Source organism: Lissotriton helveticus, chromosome 8 (assembly GCF_964261635.1).
Source record: "Lissotriton helveticus chromosome 8, aLisHel1.1, whole genome shotgun sequence".
NCBI lineage: Eukaryota > Metazoa > Chordata > Amphibia > Caudata > Salamandridae > Lissotriton > Lissotriton helveticus.
In genome coordinates this window covers 1,687,217,845-1,687,240,707 of record NC_136069.1, presented here as the reverse complement: position 1 = coordinate 1,687,240,707, position 22,863 = coordinate 1,687,217,845, and the positions used below count along the sequence as shown (strand labels likewise).

Sequence of the window (22,863 nt, the reverse complement as noted above, 5' to 3'; positions counted from 1 at the left end):
CTTAAGTCTGTCTTAAGTCAAACTTAAGACAAAATCCTAACTTTACTATTACTACATGCCTTCTGTGAATACCAAAAGTAGTTAGTTTAGGATTTTGTCTTAAGTTAGTTATGTGAATCGGGCCCATAGTTTTTGAACAAAAGTTGTGTATAGATCTGTTTTAGAAGTTGGCTCTGTTTCGAAGTGTTCAAAATTGAGTTTGTTCCATGGTCGATAGATGGAAGCCTGCAGGGTGGTTTTAGGTGAGTTGTTTTATGTTGGAAAACAAGCAAATGGACCATGTGAGTGGAGTTCTTGTTTGAAAGGTAACTAGCTCTGTCATCGCAAAAATGACATCTAGAATGTGTCCAGCAACGTGTGTGGGTTTGTGGACGATCTGATGTAGGTTCAGTGCATCTAAGCCAGTGATTGTTATCTCCCTCTCCAGTTTGGTAATTACCTTGTGTGTTAAGAGGATTGAGAAATATCATTAAGTCATGTGCCAAAGGTGGCCAGGTGAGACCGACTCTGCCCAAATCACTCACAGGCACCAGGCTGCTCTGACATTTTCAGAATAACGTGCCTCTGCAAAAATGCATTTCTGCAGGACAGGCAACAGCATGCGTTCATAGAACAAGGGCTTATAATCCCGTATTTTTTAAAAAAAGAACAAAACCATTGCAAGAATTAGTTGAGCAGTCACAATCCTCAATGTGTGAATGGAGTATTTATGAATTGAGAGGGGGGTTGTTTGGCATCTATGGAGTCAATACAAGTCGTCTCTTTTCACCTGTAGGGTACAGTTCTTTGGAGCTGTATTGTTCTTTCATCTGCAGCAGTGGTGTTGCTATCATTAGCTTGGGATGTACAGTTTAAGGAGGTGCTAGAGACTCATTGCACCATGTGTACGGCTGTCTTTAGCCACCCAACTAAGGCTGATAAAGGGCACATGGCACCTTGATAGGCCACTGAGCACAGATTATAGAATCTTAGTAAATCTATCATCCATAAAGGGCAGAAGCCTGAGCCCTTTGGCGTTTTCGCCTCAGCTTGACAGAGCGCATACTTCTAAGCAGAAGGAAGCATTAGCTGAGCTTACAGAATGGATCCTATTGTTGTGAATGACACACTCCATTTCACCCTTGCCCACTCCTAGCTGCCATCTGGTCCAGTGTCCTGAGAGTCACTTCAGCAAATGCAGTGTTTTAACCAACAGTAATGTAAATACAGTGCTTAATTTTTGGGAGTGGTTGCAGGTGCTGAGCACCGGCACTCATTTTTTGTGAACTGGGAATTATTTTCCATCATCAGACATTGGCCCGAGAAAAGCAGAGAAAGGAGGAAGAGAGAAATATGGGTAAACGATGACAAAGGAAGAAAGCAGGGCTGTAAAACAACCTGGATGAGTGGGATAAAGAGGTAGGAACTCCAGGGTGGTAGAAGAAAAAGGCAACCCTGGCACTCGGCAGTAGGCTCCTGAGAAAGTATTTTGGCCTTGCACTTTGGTACACAAGTTAAGTGTTATATAAATGCTGGGGCTTGTAGACCCATATCTATAATGGAAAGAGTGAAATTCACTGCCTTGCCAAATCCCGCCAGATGCACAAGACAATTATGTCCAGCAAGGAGCCTTTACTTTTTTGTCACAGCTTGATACATACAACTTTCAAGTAAAAATATAGCAGCAGTGTTGAGAACTATAGAAAAGTACAGGTACTGCCCTAGATGTAGTATAGCACCAGTTCTGATGAGCATTGATTCTGTGAAATACAAGGGACAACACCCCCATTGAGTAGTGTTGGTAATGTCCAATAAAAGTATTTTACTTCAGGAGAAAGGGCAATGGATAAAATGTAAGCAGAAAGGGGTAGACATTGAGAACTATGTGAGACATGGCTTGGTGGGTAGGTACCCGAGTTGGATTTTGTTTGTGTATCCCCACGTAGAAGTCTGGGACTGGTCTGGCCCCTTTTTTGATATTAGCCCATTAAAAAACAAATTAATTACATTGGCCCTGTTGATAGGTGTTGCCCCTACCCAGGCAGGAAGCGTTAGCCATGTCCTTCATCTTTCGAATGCAGTCCTCTTTTCTTCCTGCAGGTCCCCCGCTCTGTCTGCAGTGCGAGTTGTCCTCCTGGATACAGAAGGGCCACCAGAGAAGGGGAGCCCGTGTGCTGCTTTGACTGTATCCCCTGCTCCCTTGGAGAGGTCAGCAATGACACAGGTGGACTTGGGTTTCTTAAATTGAGGATGTTAAGTACTACTAAAAAGTCGCTGACAAATGTACAGTTGTGGAGCAAGATGTTTCTGCTTTTGCCCTTGGACATTGTACTGATCGGGTCGACTGGATGACACTTATATCGGATAATTTAGTTGTCAAAATACTGAAGTCAATAATATCAACCTATACTTGTATCAAATGCACAATATCAATGTTCAACGTATCGCCAAGTTAAACTCATGAGTGTACAATTAATATGCTAATGCCACATTTACTCACCTTTGATTCTATAATAAGGACTAAACGAATTCAAATGGTTTATATAAAGAAGCCGCTAAGCACCTGGATAGTGAACAATCGTACAGGTAGGTCATATCTGTAGAAAATACTTAATCATTTGATGGCTCATATCATTTATGCACAGAGCTGTATTTGAGCAACTTTGAGTGCCTGACCCTCCCATTCGGATGCTACAGAAGATGCTCTGGAGTGGCAACGCGATCAGGGGACAGGACTAATGCCCAGTAGTTCCAGGTACCACACTCAGCTGGCCCCATTCAGAGCCACTAGGATGACTTGTCCCCGTTGCTCCTGATCTTCATATGAACTCAGGGGAGGGGCATGACAGGCAAAGGCAGGAAGGCATACAGGAGTCTTGTGCTCCAATGTGCAAAGTGTTTGAAATGTGCATTCTCAACAGTGGCAAAAAGAGTTAGCAAAGGTTCTTTTTATTGTCGGAAGATGCCTAGTGCCACTTTGGATGCATATCCCATTTGTGAAGCACCAGCTGAGATTGTCCACCCTAAAGGTATGGAGCCAGGATTGTGCCAGAGACCAGAGTCCTCTAATCACTACCTCCACAAACCAGCAGAGAGAGAGGCACTGACATTGGTCCAATTACAATTGAGTAGCCACCATTGCAGATCACATGCGGTCATCTCCAAAACATGGATGGCTTCTGAGAGGTTGCCTTGGTGCTGGGTCTATTGGGACTTCATATTCCACTGCAGAACCTGCATATTCCAGATGGTGCAGTTGACAAGTAATATGCAGGAGGCTAGCAGGCCAAGAAGCTTCAGGGCAACTCTCACCAAGATCCAGGAGCGAAGATGAAACCTCAGTATCATAGCCCAAATGTCCTGGGCCGTTTCGGACAGAGGGAAGGCCTTGTACTGCACTGTGTCCAAGACAGCTACTATAAAAGGAATCCTCTGTGAAGGCATCTGGTTCGACTTAGCCTGGTTGATCGTGACCCCCAATGTTGTCAAGAGGTTCGCCGTTCTCTGGAGGTGGTCTATGAGTGAGCTTGCCTTTAACAACAACTGATCCAGGTAGGAAGAACTACTATCTCTGACCTCTACCACTTTTGTGAACACCAAAGGGACACTGATGAGACAGAAGGGGAACACAGCAAACTGAAAATGCTCCTGGCCTACCATGAACTTCAGGTTCGGTCTGTGGGATTGCATGATGTGAGGAAGGTGTGGTGGATCAGAACGAAGCGCCCACAGATAAGCATGCTGAGCGATCTGGAGTACCCATCTGTCGATGGATCACCACCCTGGGAGAAAGTAATGGGTTCTGCCTCCTAACATGGTGGTTGTGTGTCACTAAAGGGAAGCTAAAGTGACTTGGAAGCTCTTGCCACTTAGAAATGATACTTAGAGGACTAAAAACCAGGTTGTCCTGTGAGCTGCCTGCCAGATCTACGTCCACGGCCGCTGAAGGACAGGGGTGACTGCAGAGGGGATTGGGGATACTGGCACTGCCCGTAGGACAACCCCATGGAATTTATTGTACTGGTGAGGAAATTCTTTGGCAGGGGCCGAAAGACCCCGAAAGTGTGCCTTGGCGGTGCACTCTTTAAGGTGCGATATGGCAGATCAGCCTATTCGCCAAATAGACATGAGAGATCAAAAGGCATATCCAGTAGAAGGCCTGTACATCTTAGAAAACTGTGGCTCACAAACACATGGCAATGTAGCACCATAATAATGGTGTCACTCACCCGTTCCAGACAATCAGCAGTATTAAGGTCAGCACAAATCATGTCTTTGGCCACATCCTGTCCAACCTGGCAAGATCTTGCAAGCAATGTCCCAGACGGCACGTGTGTATATCATCCAAATAAACAAATAGCACTGACTGGCCTCAATGCTACACTATCTGAAGAGAACATTAATTTCCTGAATGCCCCCACCCTTTTCAACTCCCTGTCTGCTAGTAAGTGGGTTGGTCTACAGAGTCTGACCACCTGCATATTTACCAACAACACAAACAGGGCGTGGACTACGTGCACAATAAGGCGTCAGTGTGGGCTTCATTGAATGGAAGCAAGGGCTTAGAAAAAGAAAGGGTGGCCCAGGTTGCAAAACTTCAATAAGGATATTTGTCTTGCCTACAACTCAAGGAAGTTGTAGATCCAGGACCTCAGCTGCTCATCGAATTACCACTTTAAAGGAAGCATCCTCCTTCATTGGGGGCCCAAGGAGACAATTTAACCCTGTATCAGGGTGTTAGAAGCGGCTGTCTCTAGTTGGCAGAGGTATACACTTCTGACAAATAGGGACACACCTTTTCTAGTCAGGGCAAGGAGATCACACACTTAGATAACCCCTGCTCACCCCCTTGGTAGCTTGGCAAAGCAGACAGGCTTATCTCAGAGGCAGTGCGTTAAGCATTTATGACCACATACAGTAATAAAGTGAATACACTACAAATGGACACGACACAGTAGTATTATAAAAATAAGTATTTTTATATAAGGTTTAGCACAAGACCAAATAACGACAAAAATATACCACAGTCTTAATAAATACTCTTGGAAGGAAAAATAATAGTTCAAGCACGGTTTCTTCTTAGCACAAAAGTCTTTAGTATCAAAAGCAACTCTTCTTCTCTAAAACACAGTTCTTGGCAACAATGTAACCCACACGGGAGTCACACGACGTCGAGGCAAAATTAATCCAAAGGTTCGGCGTCGACCGCGAGGAGCGCTACGTCGAGCCCGGAGTCGCACAGACCCCAACAACACAGTACCTTGGAAAAAGTGAAGCACTCGATGATCAGCGGCGTCGAGATGTCCGGCGTCGCGTCTTCGGCGTCGATCGAGCCTCGGAGTCGGGGCGATCTGCAGCGGCGTCGACCGAAGTCAGGCGGGAGCAGCGCTCACGGGATGAAGCAGGATACGGCGTCGTCGATGTCGATGGTGCAAGAGTGAGCAGCGCTCACGGCGTCGAGAGGGCTCGAAGTCGATGCGATCAGCGGCGGTGCAGACACGGGGTCACTTGGAGCTGGAGCCGAACTCACTACTCACTGGCGTTGCTGCTGGCGTCGATCGGGCCCGGCGGCCGGCGTCGAGGAAGCGGGACACTGGAGCCGTTACTCACGATGTCGAGCTGGATTCGGCGGCGTCCGTCGGCGTCGAGATTGCTGGATTCTTTCAGAGGTGCTGGATTCACAAACTCCAGCAAATAGCACTTTAACAGATGAAGTCCTTTAGCCCTGTGACTTCAACAGGAGACTGGCACTCTTCCAGCCCTTGGAGATTTTCTCAGCAAAGAGTGAGAGTACACACAAAAGTTCCTCTCTCCTGGTTCCTTGGCAAAAAATAAAGAAGCAATGCAGGATTCCCCCAACAAACAGCACTCTGGCAGAAGGGGTAGGCAGTCCTTAGATCAGCAGGCTTCTTGTCCTTGGTTCAGGTTTCCTTGTCAGAAGTGATCTGATTTCTTGGTTCAGGGGTCCTTCTCTTATACCCCTTTTTGGCTTTGATCCCTTTGTCCATGCAGGGGAATTTCCCCCCATCCTGGGTTTGTTGTGGGTGTTGCCAGGCCAGAGCACCTGGCCTATTCACTGGGCAGGGCAGAGTCCTCAGCCGCTCAGCAGGAGCGGAGCCAGCATTGTCACTGGCAGGGGCAGGGCCATCAGCTGCCCGGCAGGAGGCGGGCCAGGAAAGTCCCAGGCAAGCACAGAGTCATCAGTCGCCTGGCAGGGGGGCGGAGCCAACATTGTATCAGGCAGGGCAGGCTATCAAGAGCTACTCTCCCCTACTCTCAATGCAAATGCCCCACTCATCCCACACTGACTCATTCAGACTCTCTGGAGCCACCCAGCTCCTGTCACAAGCACACCAGAACCAGCAGGGACCGGTAGACAGTTAGACAAGAAAATAGCTACTTTCTAAAAGTGCTATTTTCAAACACAGAGTCCAAAAACCATCCACACAAACGGATGCGTTATTAAACCCTGAGTTCAGGGATACCAAACTCGACATTGCACCATGCTCCCTGAGCCCGCTAGGATTATAACCTTAATAATCCTGGCAGCCCATTCTAACTGATGGAGAGCAGGCTACCTTACAATAATGAAAAACGACTATGGATGTAATTCACTATTAGGACATGCCAACCTTGTCAGGCTTGTCCTACCTTATGCTTACAATGCACCCTGCCCGTGGGCCTACTATAGGGGTGACTAACATGAAGTTAAGGGAAGGTTTAGGGACTGGCAAGTAGGTGTACTTGCGCAGTCCTCGTGCCAGTCAGACTGCACGTGGTCTGGCAATGGCAGACCTTCAGACATACTTTTACTAGGCCGCTCTTGTGGGTGGCACAACATGTGCTGCAGGCCCACTAGCAGCATTTGTATTTACAAGCCCTGGCACCCCTGGTGCACTCTACTAGGGACTGATAGTAAACCAAATAAGCCAAACATGGAAGTCAATCAATACAGCAATTTCACATAGGGAGCACTTGCACTGTGGCACTGATCAGCAGTGGCACAGTGCCCAAAGCATATACCAGCAAAAACATCGTAAACAGAAGAGGCAAACAGAAAAAATGGAGGAGAGACTCATGCCAATGATGCCAGGTCTAACACGTGTCCCCTCCAGCTGAAATGTGGGGAGAACTACCCTTACCCTAGGGAGTCCTCATCACTAAGGCGGAAAAATCTGGACAGACCATCAGCATTGGCGTGATCTGTGCCAGGGCGGTGTTCCACCGTGAAGTCCATCCCCTGTAGGGAAATGGACCACCTCAACAGCTTTGGATTCTCACCCCTCATCTGCATCAACCATCTGAGGGGCCTGTGGTCTGTCTGCACCCGGAAGTGAGTCCCAAACAGGTAGGGTCTCAGCTTTTTCAGTGCCCAGACCACAGCAAATGCTTCTCTTTCTATCGCACTCCATCTCTGTTCCCTGGGGAGTAACCTCCTGCTGATGAAGGCTACAGGTAAGTCTCGGCCCTCTTCATTCACCTGAGCTAGAACAGCCCCCACGCCATGCTCTGAAGCGTCCGTCTGGACAACAAATTCTTTCGAAAAGTCGGGTGCCTGGAGTATGGGTGCTGTGCACATTGCAGTTTTCAGGGTGTCAAAGGCCGTCTGACAGGCGTCAGTCCAGTTCACAAGTCGTGGCTGCTTCCTGGAAGTCAGCGAAGTCAAGGGGTGCACAATGTTACCATAATCCTTGACAAACCTCCTGTAGTAACCCGTGAGACCCAGGAAGGCTCTCACCTGAGTCTGGGTTTTGGGCGGTGCCCATGCCAGGATGGTATCAATCTTGGGTTGCAGGGGGGCCACCTTGCCGCTCCCTACTTGGTGCCCCAAGTACACCACTGAACCCTGCCCAATCTGGCACTTACTGGCTTTGATTGTGAGGCCTGCTCTGCGCAGGGCCAACAACACTTCCTGGAGGTGGCACAAGTGTTCTTCCCAGCTGGCGCTGAACACTGCGATGTCGTCCAGGTAGGCGGCACTGAAATCCTCCAGTCCAGCCAAGACCTGGTTGACCAACCTCTGGAAGGTGGCAGGGGCATTCTTCATCCCAAAGGGCATAACCCGGAACTGGTAGTGCCCATCTGGTGTGGAGAATGCAGACCTCTCTTTTGCCCCATCGGTCAAGGCGATCTGCCAGTACCCAGACGTTAGATCAAACGTACTAAGGTACTGGGCAGCCCCTAACCGATCGATGAGCTCATCAGCTCTGGGGATGGGGTGCGCGTCAGTCTTGGTGACTGAATTGAGTCCTCGGTAATCCACACAGAACCGAAGTTCCGGTGAAGCACCAGGCGCTGCAGCCTTTGGAACCAAGACCACGGGGCTGGCCCAAGGACTGCTAGAGGACTCAACCACCCCTAGGGCAAACATCTTGGAGACCTCCTCCTTGATGTATGCTCTGACCTTGTCAGTCACTCTGTAAGCCTTGTGCTTGACAGGAGTGCTGTCCCCGGTGTCTACATCATGGACACACCACTGAGTAACACCAGGAATCAAGGAAAACAGATCAGGGAATTGCCCCAACAAATGGCGACAATCCTGCTGCTGTTCAGGGGTCAGTGTGTCAGAGAGGACAACACCATCCACTGACCCATCTTGCTCTTTTGCATACAGGAGGTCAGGAAGAGGCTCACTCTCCTCCTCCATTCCAGCATCTGTAGCTAGGAGCATGCCCACTTCGGACCTTTCTAAGTGGGGCTTCAATCGGTTGACATGCAGGACCCGCAAGGGGTTCCTGGGAGACTTTAAATCCACCAGGTAGGTGACATCGCTCTTCTTCTCCACAACCTCGAATGGTCCAGTCCACCTGTCCTTGAGCGCACAAGGTTCCACAGGTGACATGACCCAAACTTTCTGTCCAGGCTGAAGCTCTACCAGAGTGGCCCTCTGGTCGTACCACCGCTTCATCTCCTCCTGGCTGGCCTCCAGATTTGCCTGAGCAAGATCCCTGAAGCGCCTAGTCTGGTTCCTAAAGGCCAGCATGTAACTGTATACATCCTGGGGAGGTTTCCTGGGAGATTGCTCCCAGCCTTCTTTGACCAGACTTAAAGGTCCTCTTACCGGGTGACCATACAAAAGCTCAAAGGGGCTGAACCCTAGAGACTTCTGTGGCACCTCACGGTAAGCAAACAACAGGCATGGCAAGAGGACGTCCCATTTACGCCTCATTGGTTCTTTAAGACCCATGATCATGCCTATAAGGGTACGGTTGAATCTTTCAACCAACCCATTACCTTGAGGGTGGTAAGGAGTGGTGAACTTATAAGTTACCCCACACTCCTTCCACAGAGACTTCATATAGTTGGAAATGAAGTTGGTGCCCCGGTCTGACACCACCTCTCTGGGGAACCCCATTCGGGAGAAAACACCCATCAGCGCCCGTCCCACCACGGGGGCAGTCACTGTTCTGAGAGGGATGGCTTCCGGGTACCGTGTGGCATGGTCCACCAAGACCAGGATGAACCTGTTGCCCAGGGCTGTCTTGGGGTCCAGTGGCCCAACAATGTCAATCCCCACCCGGTCAAAGGGGGTACTGACCACGGGAAAAGGTTGGAGGGGAGCCTTCTGCTTCCGCCCGCTTTTCCCACTTGCCTGGCAAGTCTGACAGGTCTTGCACTGGATGTCTACATCCCTTCGCATCTGAGGCCAATAGAAATGGGTGACAAGCCTGTCATAGGTCTTGTCCTGCCCCAGATGTCCAGCTAAAGGAACGTCATGAGCCAAACCCAGTAGGAAGGCTCTGAAGCGCTGGGGTACCACCAGCACACGGGCTGACCCAGGCTCAGCAGCCTTAGGCTCGCTATACAGGAGGTCGTTCTCCCAGTACACAAAATGTGACCCTGACTGATCACCTGAGGTTTGGGCTGAGGCCTGCTGCCTCATACCCACAAGAGAAGGGCACACTTTCTGTTCTGCACAGAATTCCTCCCTGGAGGGACCACCATCCTGCTGCCAATGGGTCAGCTCGGGCAGGTCTCCCAGTTCGGCAACTTGTTCACCTGTGGGTTCCAGGGCATCCCCCTCGAGGTCTGCCTCCTCCTGGACCACGGGAACTACGGGGGACGGTTTCCCGCGCCCCCTGCCTCTTCTCTTCACAGCTGGGTCCTGGGCCATACTCTCAGGCTCCAGAACCCCATCAACACCCTTACTTGCTGTCATGGATCGAGTGGTTGCACACACCCACTCTGGCACACCCAACATTTTCAAATGTGTCTCCCTCTCCACCTTAGCCCAAGGGGAGTCTTCCAAATCATTGCCCAGGAGACAATCAACAGGCATGGCGGGCCTCACAGCAACCTGAAGAGTACCCGAAACTCCCCCCCATTCAAAGGAAACTTGAGCTACCTCACACTCTTTCTGGGAGTTGTCAGCAGCTATCACAGGGTAGAATGCGTGGGGAACAACCTGCTCTCTGGACACCAAGTGACACTTGACAGCTGTCACACTCGCTCCGGTGTCTCTGAGAGCCTCAACTCTATGGCCATTAATGGTCACCCACTGCCTATATTTTTTAGTGTTACTAGGCAGAGGGGGTGGCGGGACCAATTCCATGTCTCCTAGAGAGACCAGGGACATCTCTGCAGGACCCTCCCCACCATGGGCAACCATCTCCTCCCCTCCCAGAGCTACACTAGCCAACTGACGGGGTGGTGCACTGGGTAGTGCACCAGACTTCTTCAAGGGACACTGAGGGTCATAAAAACGGTGTCCTACCTGCTTACAAACGAAGCAGGTCAGTGGGCCCCTATGACCAGGTTTACCTGGCGGGGCCTCTGATTTCTTCACAGGGGGAGGCTGGGAACCTTTCCCTTGGTTCCCTTGGGGATTACTTTGGGGCCCTTTCTGGGACTCCTTCTGTTTACCCTTGTCCCCCCCACTCTTCTGCTGGGGACCCTGCCCACCTTTGGCTGAGTCTCCCACTGGACCCTTGTGGACCCTGGTACTGACCCAGCGGTCCGCCTCTTCAGCAAGTTTTCTAGGGTTAGATATCTTGCTATCAATAAGGTGCTGGCGCAGCTCTGGAAAACAGTTATTAGACAAGTGCTCCCAAGCAAACAAATCATAGAGAGCATCATAACTTTCCACTTTGCTGCCCTTTACCCAACCATCCATGGCTCTGCAAAAATATGACACATACTCCACCCACGTGGTACCAGGCAACTTCTTACATTCTCTAAAGGCCTGTCTGTACTTTTCTGGGGTTAGGCCATACCTTAACATTAAAGCATCTTTCATATGAGCATAAGACGTCCTATTCTCAACAGGCATGTCTAACAGGGTATCTCTTCCCTCATTCACAAAGCGACCCCACAACCCCGCTCCCCAATCCTTCTCAGGGACCCGGTGGGCCAACAATGCTAACTCATATGCTTTAAACCACTGACCAATATCCTCATTCTTCTGAAAATCTTTGATCACATCTTTGGGAAAATAAAACCTACTTTCTGCAGGCACAGATGGGACGCTGCCACCAGAGGGATTCAATTCTAACTCCTTAGCTTTGAGCTCCATGTCCCTCACCATTCTCTCACGCTCAAAAGCTAACTTCTCTCTTTCAAACTCTAATCTTTTGATCTCCAAATCAGCTTCTCTCCTGCCTCTTGCATTCTCTATCTCCAACTGCCCATTTATCTTAAGTTTTGCCATTTCCACGTTGTAGGCTCGCTCCTTCGCCCTTTCTTCTCTTTCTTCAGGGGAAAGACCTTTGGAGGAAACACTGCTGCCAGGAGGGGATACAGGCCCAGTCACGGGCACTTCCTCCTCCCCTTCCTCTGTCGGTACCACCACCGGGGCAGAGGGGTCTCTGGCCTCTAACCAGGCCTCCAATGCTTTGAGATAATCTGCTCTCTTGGAAATGCCTGTGGTAGGAACTTTCAACTGCTTGCAAAAGGATTTCAGCTTCCTTACTGGATAGTCGTTTATCTTACTCCTATCAAACTCCTCCTCAACAACAGGTGTAGTGCTTCCAGCATTACTCATGGTCAAAACTGGCAGTTTCAAAAATCAAGCTTCAGGAAAAGCGGAGAACAAAAATAGAATATCCAACCAAAACAGATTGTGGCTGCGCTATGGTCTGCTTTCACTATGTAGCGCACACTAATCACTGCACATGGGTCATAAATGCAAAGTTCAAAATCCCACCGCTGACCCACCAATGTTAGAAGCGGCTGTCTCTAGTTGGCAGAGGTATACACTTCTGACAAATAGGGACACACCTTTTCTAGTCAGGGCAAGGAGATCACACACTTAGATAACCCCTGCTCACCCCCTTGGTAGCTTGGCAAAGCAGACAGGCTTATCTCAGAGGCAGTGCGTTAAGCATTTATGACCACATACAGTAATAAAGTGAATACACTACAAATGGACACGACACAGTAGTATTATAAAAATAAGTATTTTTATATAAGGTTTAGCACAAGACCAAATAACGACAAAAATATACCACAGTCTTAATAAATACTCTTGGAAGGAAAAATAATAGTTCAAGCACGGTTTCTTCTTAGCACAAAAGTCTTTAGTATCAAAAGCAACTCTTCTTCTCTAAAACACAGTTCTTGGCAACAATGTAACCCACACGGGAGTCACACGACGTCGAGGCAAAATTAATCCAAAGGTTCGGCGTCGACCGCGAGGAGCGCTACGTCGAGCCCGGAGTCGCACAGACCCCAACAACACAGTACCTTGGAAAAAGTGAAGCACTCGATGATCAGCGGCGTCGAGATGTCCGGCGTCGCGTCTTCGGCGTCGATCGAGCCTCGGAGTCGGGGCGATCTGCAGCGGCGTCGACCGAAGTCAGGCGGGAGCAGCGCTCACGGGATGAAGCAGGATACGGCGTCGTCGATGTCGATGGTGCAAGAGTGAGCAGCGCTCACGGCGTCGAGAGGGCTCGAAGTCGATGCGATCAGCGGCGGTGCAGACACGGGGTCACTTGGAGCTGGAGCCGAACTCACTACTCACTGGCGTTGCTGCTGGCGTCGATCGGGCCCGGCGGCCGGCGTCGAGGAAGCGGGACACTGGAGCCGTTACTCACGATGTCGAGCTGGATTCGGCGGCGTCCGTCGGCGTCGAGATTGCTGGATTCTTTCAGAGGTGCTGGATTCACAAACTCCAGCAAATAGCACTTTAACAGATGAAGTCCTTTAGCCCTGTGACTTCAACAGGAGACTGGCACTCTTCCAGCCCTTGGAGATTTTCTCAGCAAAGAGTGAGAGTACACACAAAAGTTCCTCTCTCCTGGTTCCTTGGCAAAAAATAAAGAAGCAATGCAGGATTCCCCCAACAAACAGCACTCTGGCAGAAGGGGTAGGCAGTCCTTAGATCAGCAGGCTTCTTGTCCTTGGTTCAGGTTTCCTTGTCAGAAGTGATCTGATTTCTTGGTTCAGGGGTCCTTCTCTTATACCCCTTTTTGGCTTTGATCCCTTTGTCCATGCAGGGGAATTTCCCCCCATCCTGGGTTTGTTGTGGGTGTTGCCAGGCCAGAGCACCTGGCCTATTCACTGGGCAGGGCAGAGTCCTCAGCCGCTCAGCAGGAGCGGAGCCAGCATTGTCACTGGCAGGGGCAGGGCCATCAGCTGCCCGGCAGGAGGCGGGCCAGGAAAGTCCCAGGCAAGCACAGAGTCATCAGTCGCCTGGCAGGGGGGCGGAGCCAACATTGTATCAGGCAGGGCAGGCTATCAAGAGCTACTCTCCCCTACTCTCAATGCAAATGCCCCACTCATCCCACACTGACTCATTCAGACTCTCTGGAGCCACCCAGCTCCTGTCACAAGCACACCAGAACCAGCAGGGACCGGTAGACAGTTAGACAAGAAAATAGCTACTTTCTAAAAGTGCTATTTTCAAACACAGAGTCCAAAAACCATCCACACAAACGGATGCGTTATTAAACCCTGAGTTCAGGGATACCAAACTCGACATTGCACCATGCTCCCTGAGCCCGCTAGGATTATAACCTTAATAATCCTGGCAGCCCATTCTAACTGATGGAGAGCAGGCTACCTTACAATAGTGAAAAACGACTATGGATGTAATTCACTATTAGGACATGCCAACCTTGTCAGGCTTGTCCTACCTTATGCTTACAATGCACCCTGCCCGTGGGCCTACTATAGGGGTGACTAACATGAAGTTAAGGGAAGGTTTAGGGACTGGCAAGTAGGTGTACTTGCGCAGTCCTCGTGCCAGTCAGACTGCACGTGGTCTGGCAATGGCAGACCTTCAGACATACTTTTACTAGGCCGCTCTTGTGGGTGGCACAACATGTGCTGCAGGCCCACTAGCAGCATTTGTATTTACAAGCCCTGGCACCCCTGGTGCACTCTACTAGGGACTGATAGTAAACCAAATAAGCCAAACATGGAAGTCAATCAATACAGCAATTTCACATAGGGAGCACTTGCACTGTGGCACTGATCAGCAGTGGCACAGTGCCCAAAGCATATACCAGCAAAAACATCGTAAACAGAAGAGGCAAACAGAAAAAATGGAGGAGAGACTCATGCCAATGATGCCAGGTCTAACACAGGGGAAGTGCCAAGCCCGCTAGCCTCCGGTAATTTGATGTGAAGACTGTCATCATTATAGTGGGAGAAGGGGGGTAAATCATCCCCATTGCTACCATCATCATCTGGCAAGCCGGAGCCAAACAGACAGTTAAAGCAGCAGATCACACTCGTTTTATGAGGACTGGGTGAGCTGTTGCGGATTTGGAGCGCTACCTCAGTCAGAAAGTAGCAACCGGTTGGTCCATAGGCCTCCACTTGCTGATGTGTGAGAGAAACTTGGGTGCACCAGGATCAACTCCGGGATTGGCTCCTCAATCATAGATCGGGAGAGAGATCAACTTTCCCCTTTACGCCCTCGCAACTTCTCTTTTCATAGCGTGGTGGGATGGCCTCAAGTCCAGCTTCGCTTTCTGATGCTTGCGGGAATGGCATCGGGAGCGGGTCCACACCCTCAACTTGGAGAGGGGCTTCTGCAAGGCCTGTGACTTCTCCCTGTGTCCTGGTGACCTAAAGCTATACAGTCCTTGATCACCTTCGGGTGCATGGGGGACACACTTATCGCACGACTTAGCATCATGCCATGAACCCAAGTATCTTAAGACACAGCTGTGACCGAAATCTATTTTCTGCAGTCACGTCATGGTTTGAAGCATGTCGCTTTAAGAGGGAACATTGTTCCCCTTGCACACTAAATTTTGATTGGAAGACGTCAATGACGTCAATGTATGCCATGTATTTTCTCATATGCCTAAAAGTCAATAAAACAAAATTAAACATAATACTACTCAACTGTACCCTCCTGTTTTTCAGATGCAGTGAAATGTCTAAAATGTCCTGATGACCAGTGGTCCAACGAGAGGCGAGATCACTGCATCAAAAAAATTATTGAGTTTCTGAGCTATGAAGAGCCGCTGGGTATGACCCTCACCGCCTCAGCTGCTGTCCTGGCCCTCCTGGCTGCATTTGTCATGTTTCTCTTCATCAAATACAGAGACAGCCCCATTGTGAAAGCCAACAACCGTGGGCTCAGCTACCTGCTCCTCATCAGCCTCATGGCCTCCTTCCTCTGTGCCTTCATGATGGTCGGCCGTCCCAGGAGACTCACCTGTATGCTACAGCAGACAGTCTTTGGAGTAATTTTTTCCCTCAACGTCTCCATAGTTTTGGCAAAAACGCTTATTGTCGTCCTGGCGTTCAAGGCAACACATCCCAACAGTAGAGCAAAGAGATGGCTGGGCTCCAAGACACCAAAATGTGTAATTTCTCTTTGCTGTCTAATACAAGTTCTTATCTGTGTGGTTTGGTTACTGAGGTCTCCACCTTTTCCGGAACTGAACACAGTGTCTTATAATGAGAAGATAGTCTTACAGTGTAATGAAGGAGAGGCCATCTTCTTCTACTGCATGCTGGGATACATGGGCCTCCTGGCCACAGTCAGCTTTCTAGTGGCCTTTATCTCAAGGAATCTCCCTGGAAGCTTCAACGAGGCCAAGCTGATCACCTTCAGTATGCTGGTGTTTGTCAGTGTGTGGATCTCCTTCATTCCAGCGTATCTGAGCACACGGGGAAAGTACATGGTGGCCGTGGAGGCGTTTGCCATCTTGTGCTCCAGTGCCGGCCTGCTCAGCTGCATGTTCCTTCCCAAGTGCTATATTATTCTGCTGAGGCCAGAGGAAAACACCAAAAAACATATAGTAGGAAAATCACGTTAATAATATATCTAGAGAATAAGATGCACAACAAATATTGTACCTTGCAGCACAGAAGGCTATTGAACTCCCTGTCTCTCTACAGTGTGAAGTGTCATGGCTTTTTGCCCTTTCAGCATAATCTCGCTTGTAAATCCTGAAAAAAAAAGTGAATAGACATGTAGTTTTGGTTATCAATGCCACCAACTCATTGGTGTAATAAATGATAGGCAAAGGGAGCTGCAAGCCCCATTATTACCTTTTTCTATTGCTCGCTTCAGTTCACAAAGCAGAAACTTTAGGTCCAGTTCCCCTGCCCTGTGGTCAGAATGAGTGGATGTTTGGGTATGAAAGTCTCTTATTTCTTTTTCTCTAGATTCATTTTGGACGCTGCTTCCCATCCCTGGGTTTCTTTCTTAAAGTTGCATGATTTTGCTCTTTGGGTGGTTACGGTTAAAAATCTGAATGAAATATAGTAAGTATACAATAAAACAAGCATTTGCCACGTCAACAGTTCTGACATCGGAAAGCCGTTGCAATGGTTAATTTTTATTACTTTCAATTGTAAGCGTTTGGTATAAAAATAAATAAATGCATTAAAAAAAACATGTCAAAAAATATCCCCCTTTGAAATGTCTGTCCCTTTATCCTGATCCATGCACAAGTTAAATCCTCGGTCGCCCTCTCCTAAATATAAACATATCAAATACAGTCCAATGGCAATCAGGTGGTATTTCCAAATCTCATTTATATGGTCACAAAATGCCAGTGTTGCTCAATTTTAAAAGAGGCATGCATCCTACCTTCCTCTTAACATTCTCTGCCATCCATCTGCTGGTCTAACCCTCTACTAAAGGTATTGCAAATTGGCACAACTTCTGATCTAATCAGAGATCCCAAGAAAGGTCATTGATGCTCAGTTACTCTTAGGTGCAGCTGTGCCTCAGAAGGTGAACATGATTCTTATCTGTGGATTTGATTGGCCGAGCGAATATTTTAATGTGATTGTAGAACAGATATTTTAAACAATCAATAAAGTAAAAAGACGGAATTGGCAACGATTGTGCATGTCTGTTGAACTTATAAAGAAATACCACAAGCAATAAAAATACCTGAGAGCTAAACTCTAGTTCAACCAAGCAGATCTCCAGCAGGAACTCTATCCAGTGGCTCATGTACTGGGACAGCGGATCAGACTGCAGGATGTGAGATAAAGCAAACGTACAACACAGTCAGGATGTTTGTCTCATACTTGTTTTGAATAGGTGATTATCCACGCTGGTTTATGTTATGACTTAAATAGCCCCAAACACCAAATATTTAGGTGCTATAATAAATCGTGTTTGGTTTTCATGGTGTAATGCAAAAATGCCTACATTTTAACTCCTGCCTAGTTCAATTAAAAAATGAAAAAGATATTACTGTCCCTGCGCTCCTTTTCTCTGTTTCTAAGAGATAAAGACAATGGCAATAGAAGCTTGTGTTTAGAGCACAGCCACACGAGCAGTGATCAAGGACACACCATGACATCCTGTCTCAGGTATTCAACAAAATCAGGCCACAACCAGAGAGCATCACTTCCAGAAAGCAGCTCATTAATACTTTCAACTCTTCAAAAGTAAGAATGCTTTTGGAATGCTTCGATTACTTACTGGTAATTGCAGCGATACTGGTCCTGCTGGATCTCTCGGCGGCCTTCGACACGGTCAATCATGCTGTCCTGATTGACCGTGTCGAGGAAATGGGCATTCGCTCAAGGGCCAAGGAGCTTCTGGCTTCATTTCTGTCCAACAGAACGCAAGCAGTGACACTGGGCGCATTTCAATCTACTGAGCTCGCCCTCCCATGTGGCGTTCCGCAAGGCTCATCCCTAAGTCCGACACTCTTTAACATCTATGTGTCGGACTTAGCAAGGGTAATCAAGAACTACCGGATGAGCCTTACCTCATACGCCGACGACACCCAATTGGTGATCGCAATTAAGAACGATGGTGAGGAGGTAGCCGCAAGGTTTCAAGAAGGCATGCTGGCCATAAAGGAATGGATGTCTGAGAACTGCTTACGTCTAAACTCTGATAAAACTGAGGTAATGATTTTTGGAAAACTATCGCCACAGTGGTCCACCTTTTGGTGGCCGACCCCACTTGGAGCCCCCCCTGAACCTGTGCAAAAGGTCAGGAATCTAGGAATTATATTCGACGACAATCTTAACTTTTCCAGCCATGCCAATCAGGTTGCGTCGTCTGCCTTCTATAAGCTTAAGATCATCAGGAAAATCCTGCCCTATCTTCCTGAGAGTGCAGGGAAAACAGTGGTGAGTTCCTTAGTACTCTCATCACTTGATTATTGCAATGGATTGTTTGTAAATGCTCAGGCACGGGTGGTGGCCAAACTGCAGCTTATACAAAACGCTGCCGCAAGGCTACTAGCTGGCATTCCCAAGTTTCAGTCCACCAAGCAAGCCATAAGGAACTACCACTGGTTAACAGTGAGAAATCGCATTAGATTCAAGACCTTGTGTCTCACCTATAAAGCCCTCAAGGGTCTTGGACCAGCATTTCTCAAACAGAAACTTTCCTATTACCTACCGAAAAGATCCTTACGATCTGAACAGAGACATCTACTGGTAGTGCCACGCACTAGGACGGTGACATGGGGCGATAGATGCTTCACCAACTCTGCAGCCAGACTTTGGAATACGCTTCCAGAGGAAATAAAATTGGCACCCTCGCTACTTCAATTCAGAAAATTGATAAAAACCTGGTTATTTGACCAATAAACTGATCAGGACAATACTTTCTAAGGTAGACTCATGCTCCATCTGAGATTTTCAGCTAAGTCATAGCGCCAAGACACCCACGGGTATACGCCGCGCTTTATAAATTTTTAAAATAAATAAATAAAATAAATAAATTACTCAGAGTCCTTCTTTCGCTTGGCTTCCTGCCAAGATGACGTTACAGACTTCGGGAGGAAAGCGGTCAACTGTCGCCGCCCAATCTCCACGCAAGGAGGTGGAGGCTGGACAGGTTCGGGTGGAGAACCGTCCCCTGCTGCTGCGACAGAAGATCCTCCCGAAGAGGTAGTCTGATCGGAGGATCGATGGCCATTTGTAATAGCTTTGGAATCCAGTCTCTTTGTGCCCAGTCCGGAGCCACAAGAATTACTTGGGCCACAATTCCACTTGTGACGAAAGGTGTCGCCGAGCGAGTGCCGCACTGGAAAATCCAACGTGCAGAACTGCTGACATTGCGCGTTCTCTTCGGTGGCAAATAGATCTAACCAATGCTTTCTCCACTGCTGAAAGAGACCTTGCAACACCATTCATGATGCACCATGCACCAGCAGCTGAGTTCGTCCACGCTGTAGTTCAGGGAACCCGCCACGTGTTGAACCACCAGGGATATGCCCTGACGTTCCAGCCATGTCCAAAGGCCTCTTGACATAGGGTCCACGACCACATCCCGCCTTGTTTGTTGCAGTACCATATGGCAGTGGTGATGTCCGTGAACACCTGCACTACCCTTCCAATGACAGACCAGAGACCCCTGATCCCCGCCTCTCCCATGTGGCTGCCCCATCCCAGGAGTGACGCATCTGAAACCACTGTGAACTCTGGTTGGGGAAGGGAGAGGGATCTGCCGCTGACCCAAACTTGGTTCGGTAGCCACCACTGCAACTGACTCACAGTCCCCTCTGAAATCTGGACAACATCGGAAAGATTGCCCTGATGCTGCGCCCACTGGAACTTCAGGTCCCACTGAAGAGCCGGCATATGCCATCTGGCATGATATACCAGCAGGATGCAGGAGGCCATGAGGTCTAGCAATCTCAGAGTCATTCTCACTGAAATCCGGGATAAAGGCTGAAACAGATATCATATCCCGAATATCCCAGACTCGCTGCTCAGGAGGATAATCCCGAAACTGGTCTGTATCCAGAACTGCTGCGATGAAAAGGAGCTTCTGAGAGGGAAACAGGTGTGACTTCGGCATGTTGATAGTGAACCCCAGCGAGTGCAGGAGGTCCGCAGTAGTCTGGAGGTGGGAGATGATGGCCAGGAGCGAGCCCGCCTTCAACAGCCAGTAGTCGAGATAGGGGAAGACTGAGTTATGCTATGTTTGAAACTGCTTTTTGCCGTAGCTTCCGGAATCGAAGGCCCAGAGCCCCCAGTCGAGGTTGTGGGTCCCGAAGGCGCGCCTGCGGAGTCGGGCTGCCCAAAGATTCTGTGCAGCACATCGTAAAATGCATGAAGCTGGGCAGGGGAGGCTCCGCCCGTGGGAAAAGGAGGGAAGCGCAGTGCCAACCCAGCGGGCCCCGAGGAAGAAGCAGGAGAGTGACGATGCTCCAGGTCCTGTTTTGTGTCGGCCGACGGACGGGGAGAAGGGCGAAGAGCAACGATGCTTCTTCGCCTTATTCTTGTGCTTCGACTTACCAGAGGAGTGTGAAGAATTCAAGGATGAATGGTGGTGGGTCTGCGACCTTCCCCTTGACCAGGACCTTGAACGGTGTGAAGTAGACTGCCGGGCCTTCAAAAGCATTCAGGACGACTCCAGCAAAGACTTAGGGTTCAGAGCCCGGTAGTCGGACTTCGGGTCGTGGTCGCGCTCCAGGCACCAGAGACACACGAGGTGCGGATCTCAGGTAAGGAATCTATACCTATGGTCTATTTCAAATAATGCTGTATAAGTGCAAACTTCTGTGGAAGTCCAGCAAGAGTAAGGCCACTGGGCTGCTCAGAAGGCCCCCACAGTAACTGCTAAGGAAACAAGCCTTCATTTCTGGGATCCAGTGATTTCCTGAAGAAGCTTGAACAGAAGGTGTCTGCGTAACTTCTCTCTTGTGTGAAACCCTCTGAATCCCTGTGCAGATGAACACCCGGAAGAGGCTGCACGCTACATAAAATAGTTGTTTACAGCTTGCACTGAAAGAACATGTGATGCTGGGTTGAAAGCATTTAAAGCAGTATGTTTGGAGTTAAGGGCAGGAAAAAAGGACTGTGGCAAAAGCAGACCCAGAGAAGACAAGGAGGGGACATCTCACCAACTCCCCTCTTCGAACACATCCTCCAGATCTAAGATCATGGAGAACCAAGAAAATATATGCGAGAGTTGTACAAAAACATATGATCTTACAAAGCAGAGAGCAGCATAAGGGATCTAGAATTCGATGGGCCTCAGGTAGGAGAAAGGAGGGATTTGGGTGTTCAGGGTCAGACCACGAGCATGGGGACAGGTTTTACTCGCTGACATAGATTCTAAAAGCATTGAGTGGGGCGTGTTACGCTATTACTGAACAACCTCAAACATGTGAAAGGGCGAACCTACCAGATTGCAAATGCCCAGTGGCAGACAGAAATCAAGTGAAGAGGTTCTTAGTAGGAATGGGCTAGTCACCTTGCGAGACCTGTACCCCAAGTTAACCTTACTGCAAAAGAGCACAGCTTATGCTATGTTTCCAACTGATTTTGAAGATACATCCTACGATCGATCAGGGTGCTAGCACTGCTATCACCGCCACCAATCACAGGTCATCCAGGAAGGAAAGCAAGGCTGGGCAGAAGTCCAATGGAAAAGGGTCTGTCAGGCCAAATCGAGGACCCGCTGGCAACAAAAGGTGACTTGAGGAATTTTTCAAACTATGGAGGCTCAGATGTGTCCTACCAAGTTTATTTAAGATATTGGTTGTCAACTAGCTGCATATAAAAATATTCTCTCTGTTTGCCAAACTATAATAGTCCATTTTAACATTTCAAAGATGCACATCAGTGAAGCCATGATTGTCTAGAACATCTTTCACGACACGTTAATCCCTCCATCTGCAGAGCTTGTAGGAGTACGAGGCTTCTCTGTTTTGATCCACACAATGGCCGGTCACAAGTAGCACAATGAAGGCTCTTTTGATGATGCAAGCATGTCTACGATCAAGAGTCCATTTCATTTCCTGCAGTGAGGTTCACCGAATCTCCACCAAGTCCAATAAAACAGGCTGATGGTTCAGGTGAGTTCCGAAGGAGAAGCAGTTCCCTCCACCACCCAAAACCAGCAAGGACTTCTCATCAGAAAGGAGGATGCTGCTGTGATTGTGGAGCATCAACGGCCACCCCAGCAATGTCTGCAAAGCAAAAACACCACAAGTCAAAAGATAGATTCAACATAAGTACTGTAGGACAACATCTACCGACTATCCCACGTCACACTGAACTGCTCATGACCCCACTTGGCAGAAAATTATCTTTAACTGGAACTGGGAGATTCCTCCTGAAAGTAGCACTGGCTGGAACAAGACGGCACTGCACAGAATTTAGGACCTGCACTGTGCAGTGTACATCCTGTGTAAATATGAGCAGATTGGGCAGGCTCGGTCTACAACAGACACCACACTGGTCCCTGGGCACCACTGCAAGACCTTTTATTGTGATTGTTGCTTTATTTCCTTTTCTATTCCTGCCTAGACTACCAACTAAAAACCTCTAGATCATGGCCAACTGCTGTATGTATTTGGGGTGCCGGAGCTGTCAGGGGCAATGCCAGATCTCTGCCAGCGCTGACCCATGCCATGATGATCACCTTGAAAAGGTGTGGAACAGTTGTGCTCCAACAGAGAGCAAGTGTGACCTTGGGAAGTCGGAGGTTACTGGGTAGTATACTGTGTGGGAAATGTGGTTTACTTCTGGTGTCCCTGGCACACG

General features: G+C 48.8%; 2 protein-coding genes across 3 annotated transcripts in view; one reads left to right on the top strand and one right to left on the bottom strand.

Annotated features, from left to right (window-relative positions):
• LOC144774089 (extracellular calcium-sensing receptor-like) overlaps positions 1–16,793 on the top strand; it is a 153,508-nt gene extending 136,715 nt beyond the window's left edge. Inside the window, exons 5-6 of the mRNA XM_078659115.1 lie at positions 2,080–2,203; positions 15,295–16,793. Of these exons, the coding sequence (XP_078515241.1) occupies positions 2,080–2,203; positions 15,295–16,196 (1,026 nt within the window). The 3' untranslated portion in view covers positions 16,197–16,793. The remainder of the gene's footprint in view (positions 1–2,079; positions 2,204–15,294) is intronic.
• A 5,032-nt stretch (positions 16,794–21,825) lies between these two features.
• LCMT2 (leucine carboxyl methyltransferase 2) overlaps positions 21,826–22,863 on the bottom strand; it is a 68,177-nt gene continuing 67,139 nt past the window's right edge. For both annotated transcript variants that reach the window (XM_078658773.1, XM_078658774.1), the window contains one exon: positions 21,826–22,286. In XM_078658773.1, coding sequence (XP_078514899.1) covers positions 22,128–22,286 — 159 coding nt within the window. In that variant the 3' untranslated portion in view covers positions 21,826–22,127. The remainder of the gene's footprint in view (positions 22,287–22,863) is intronic.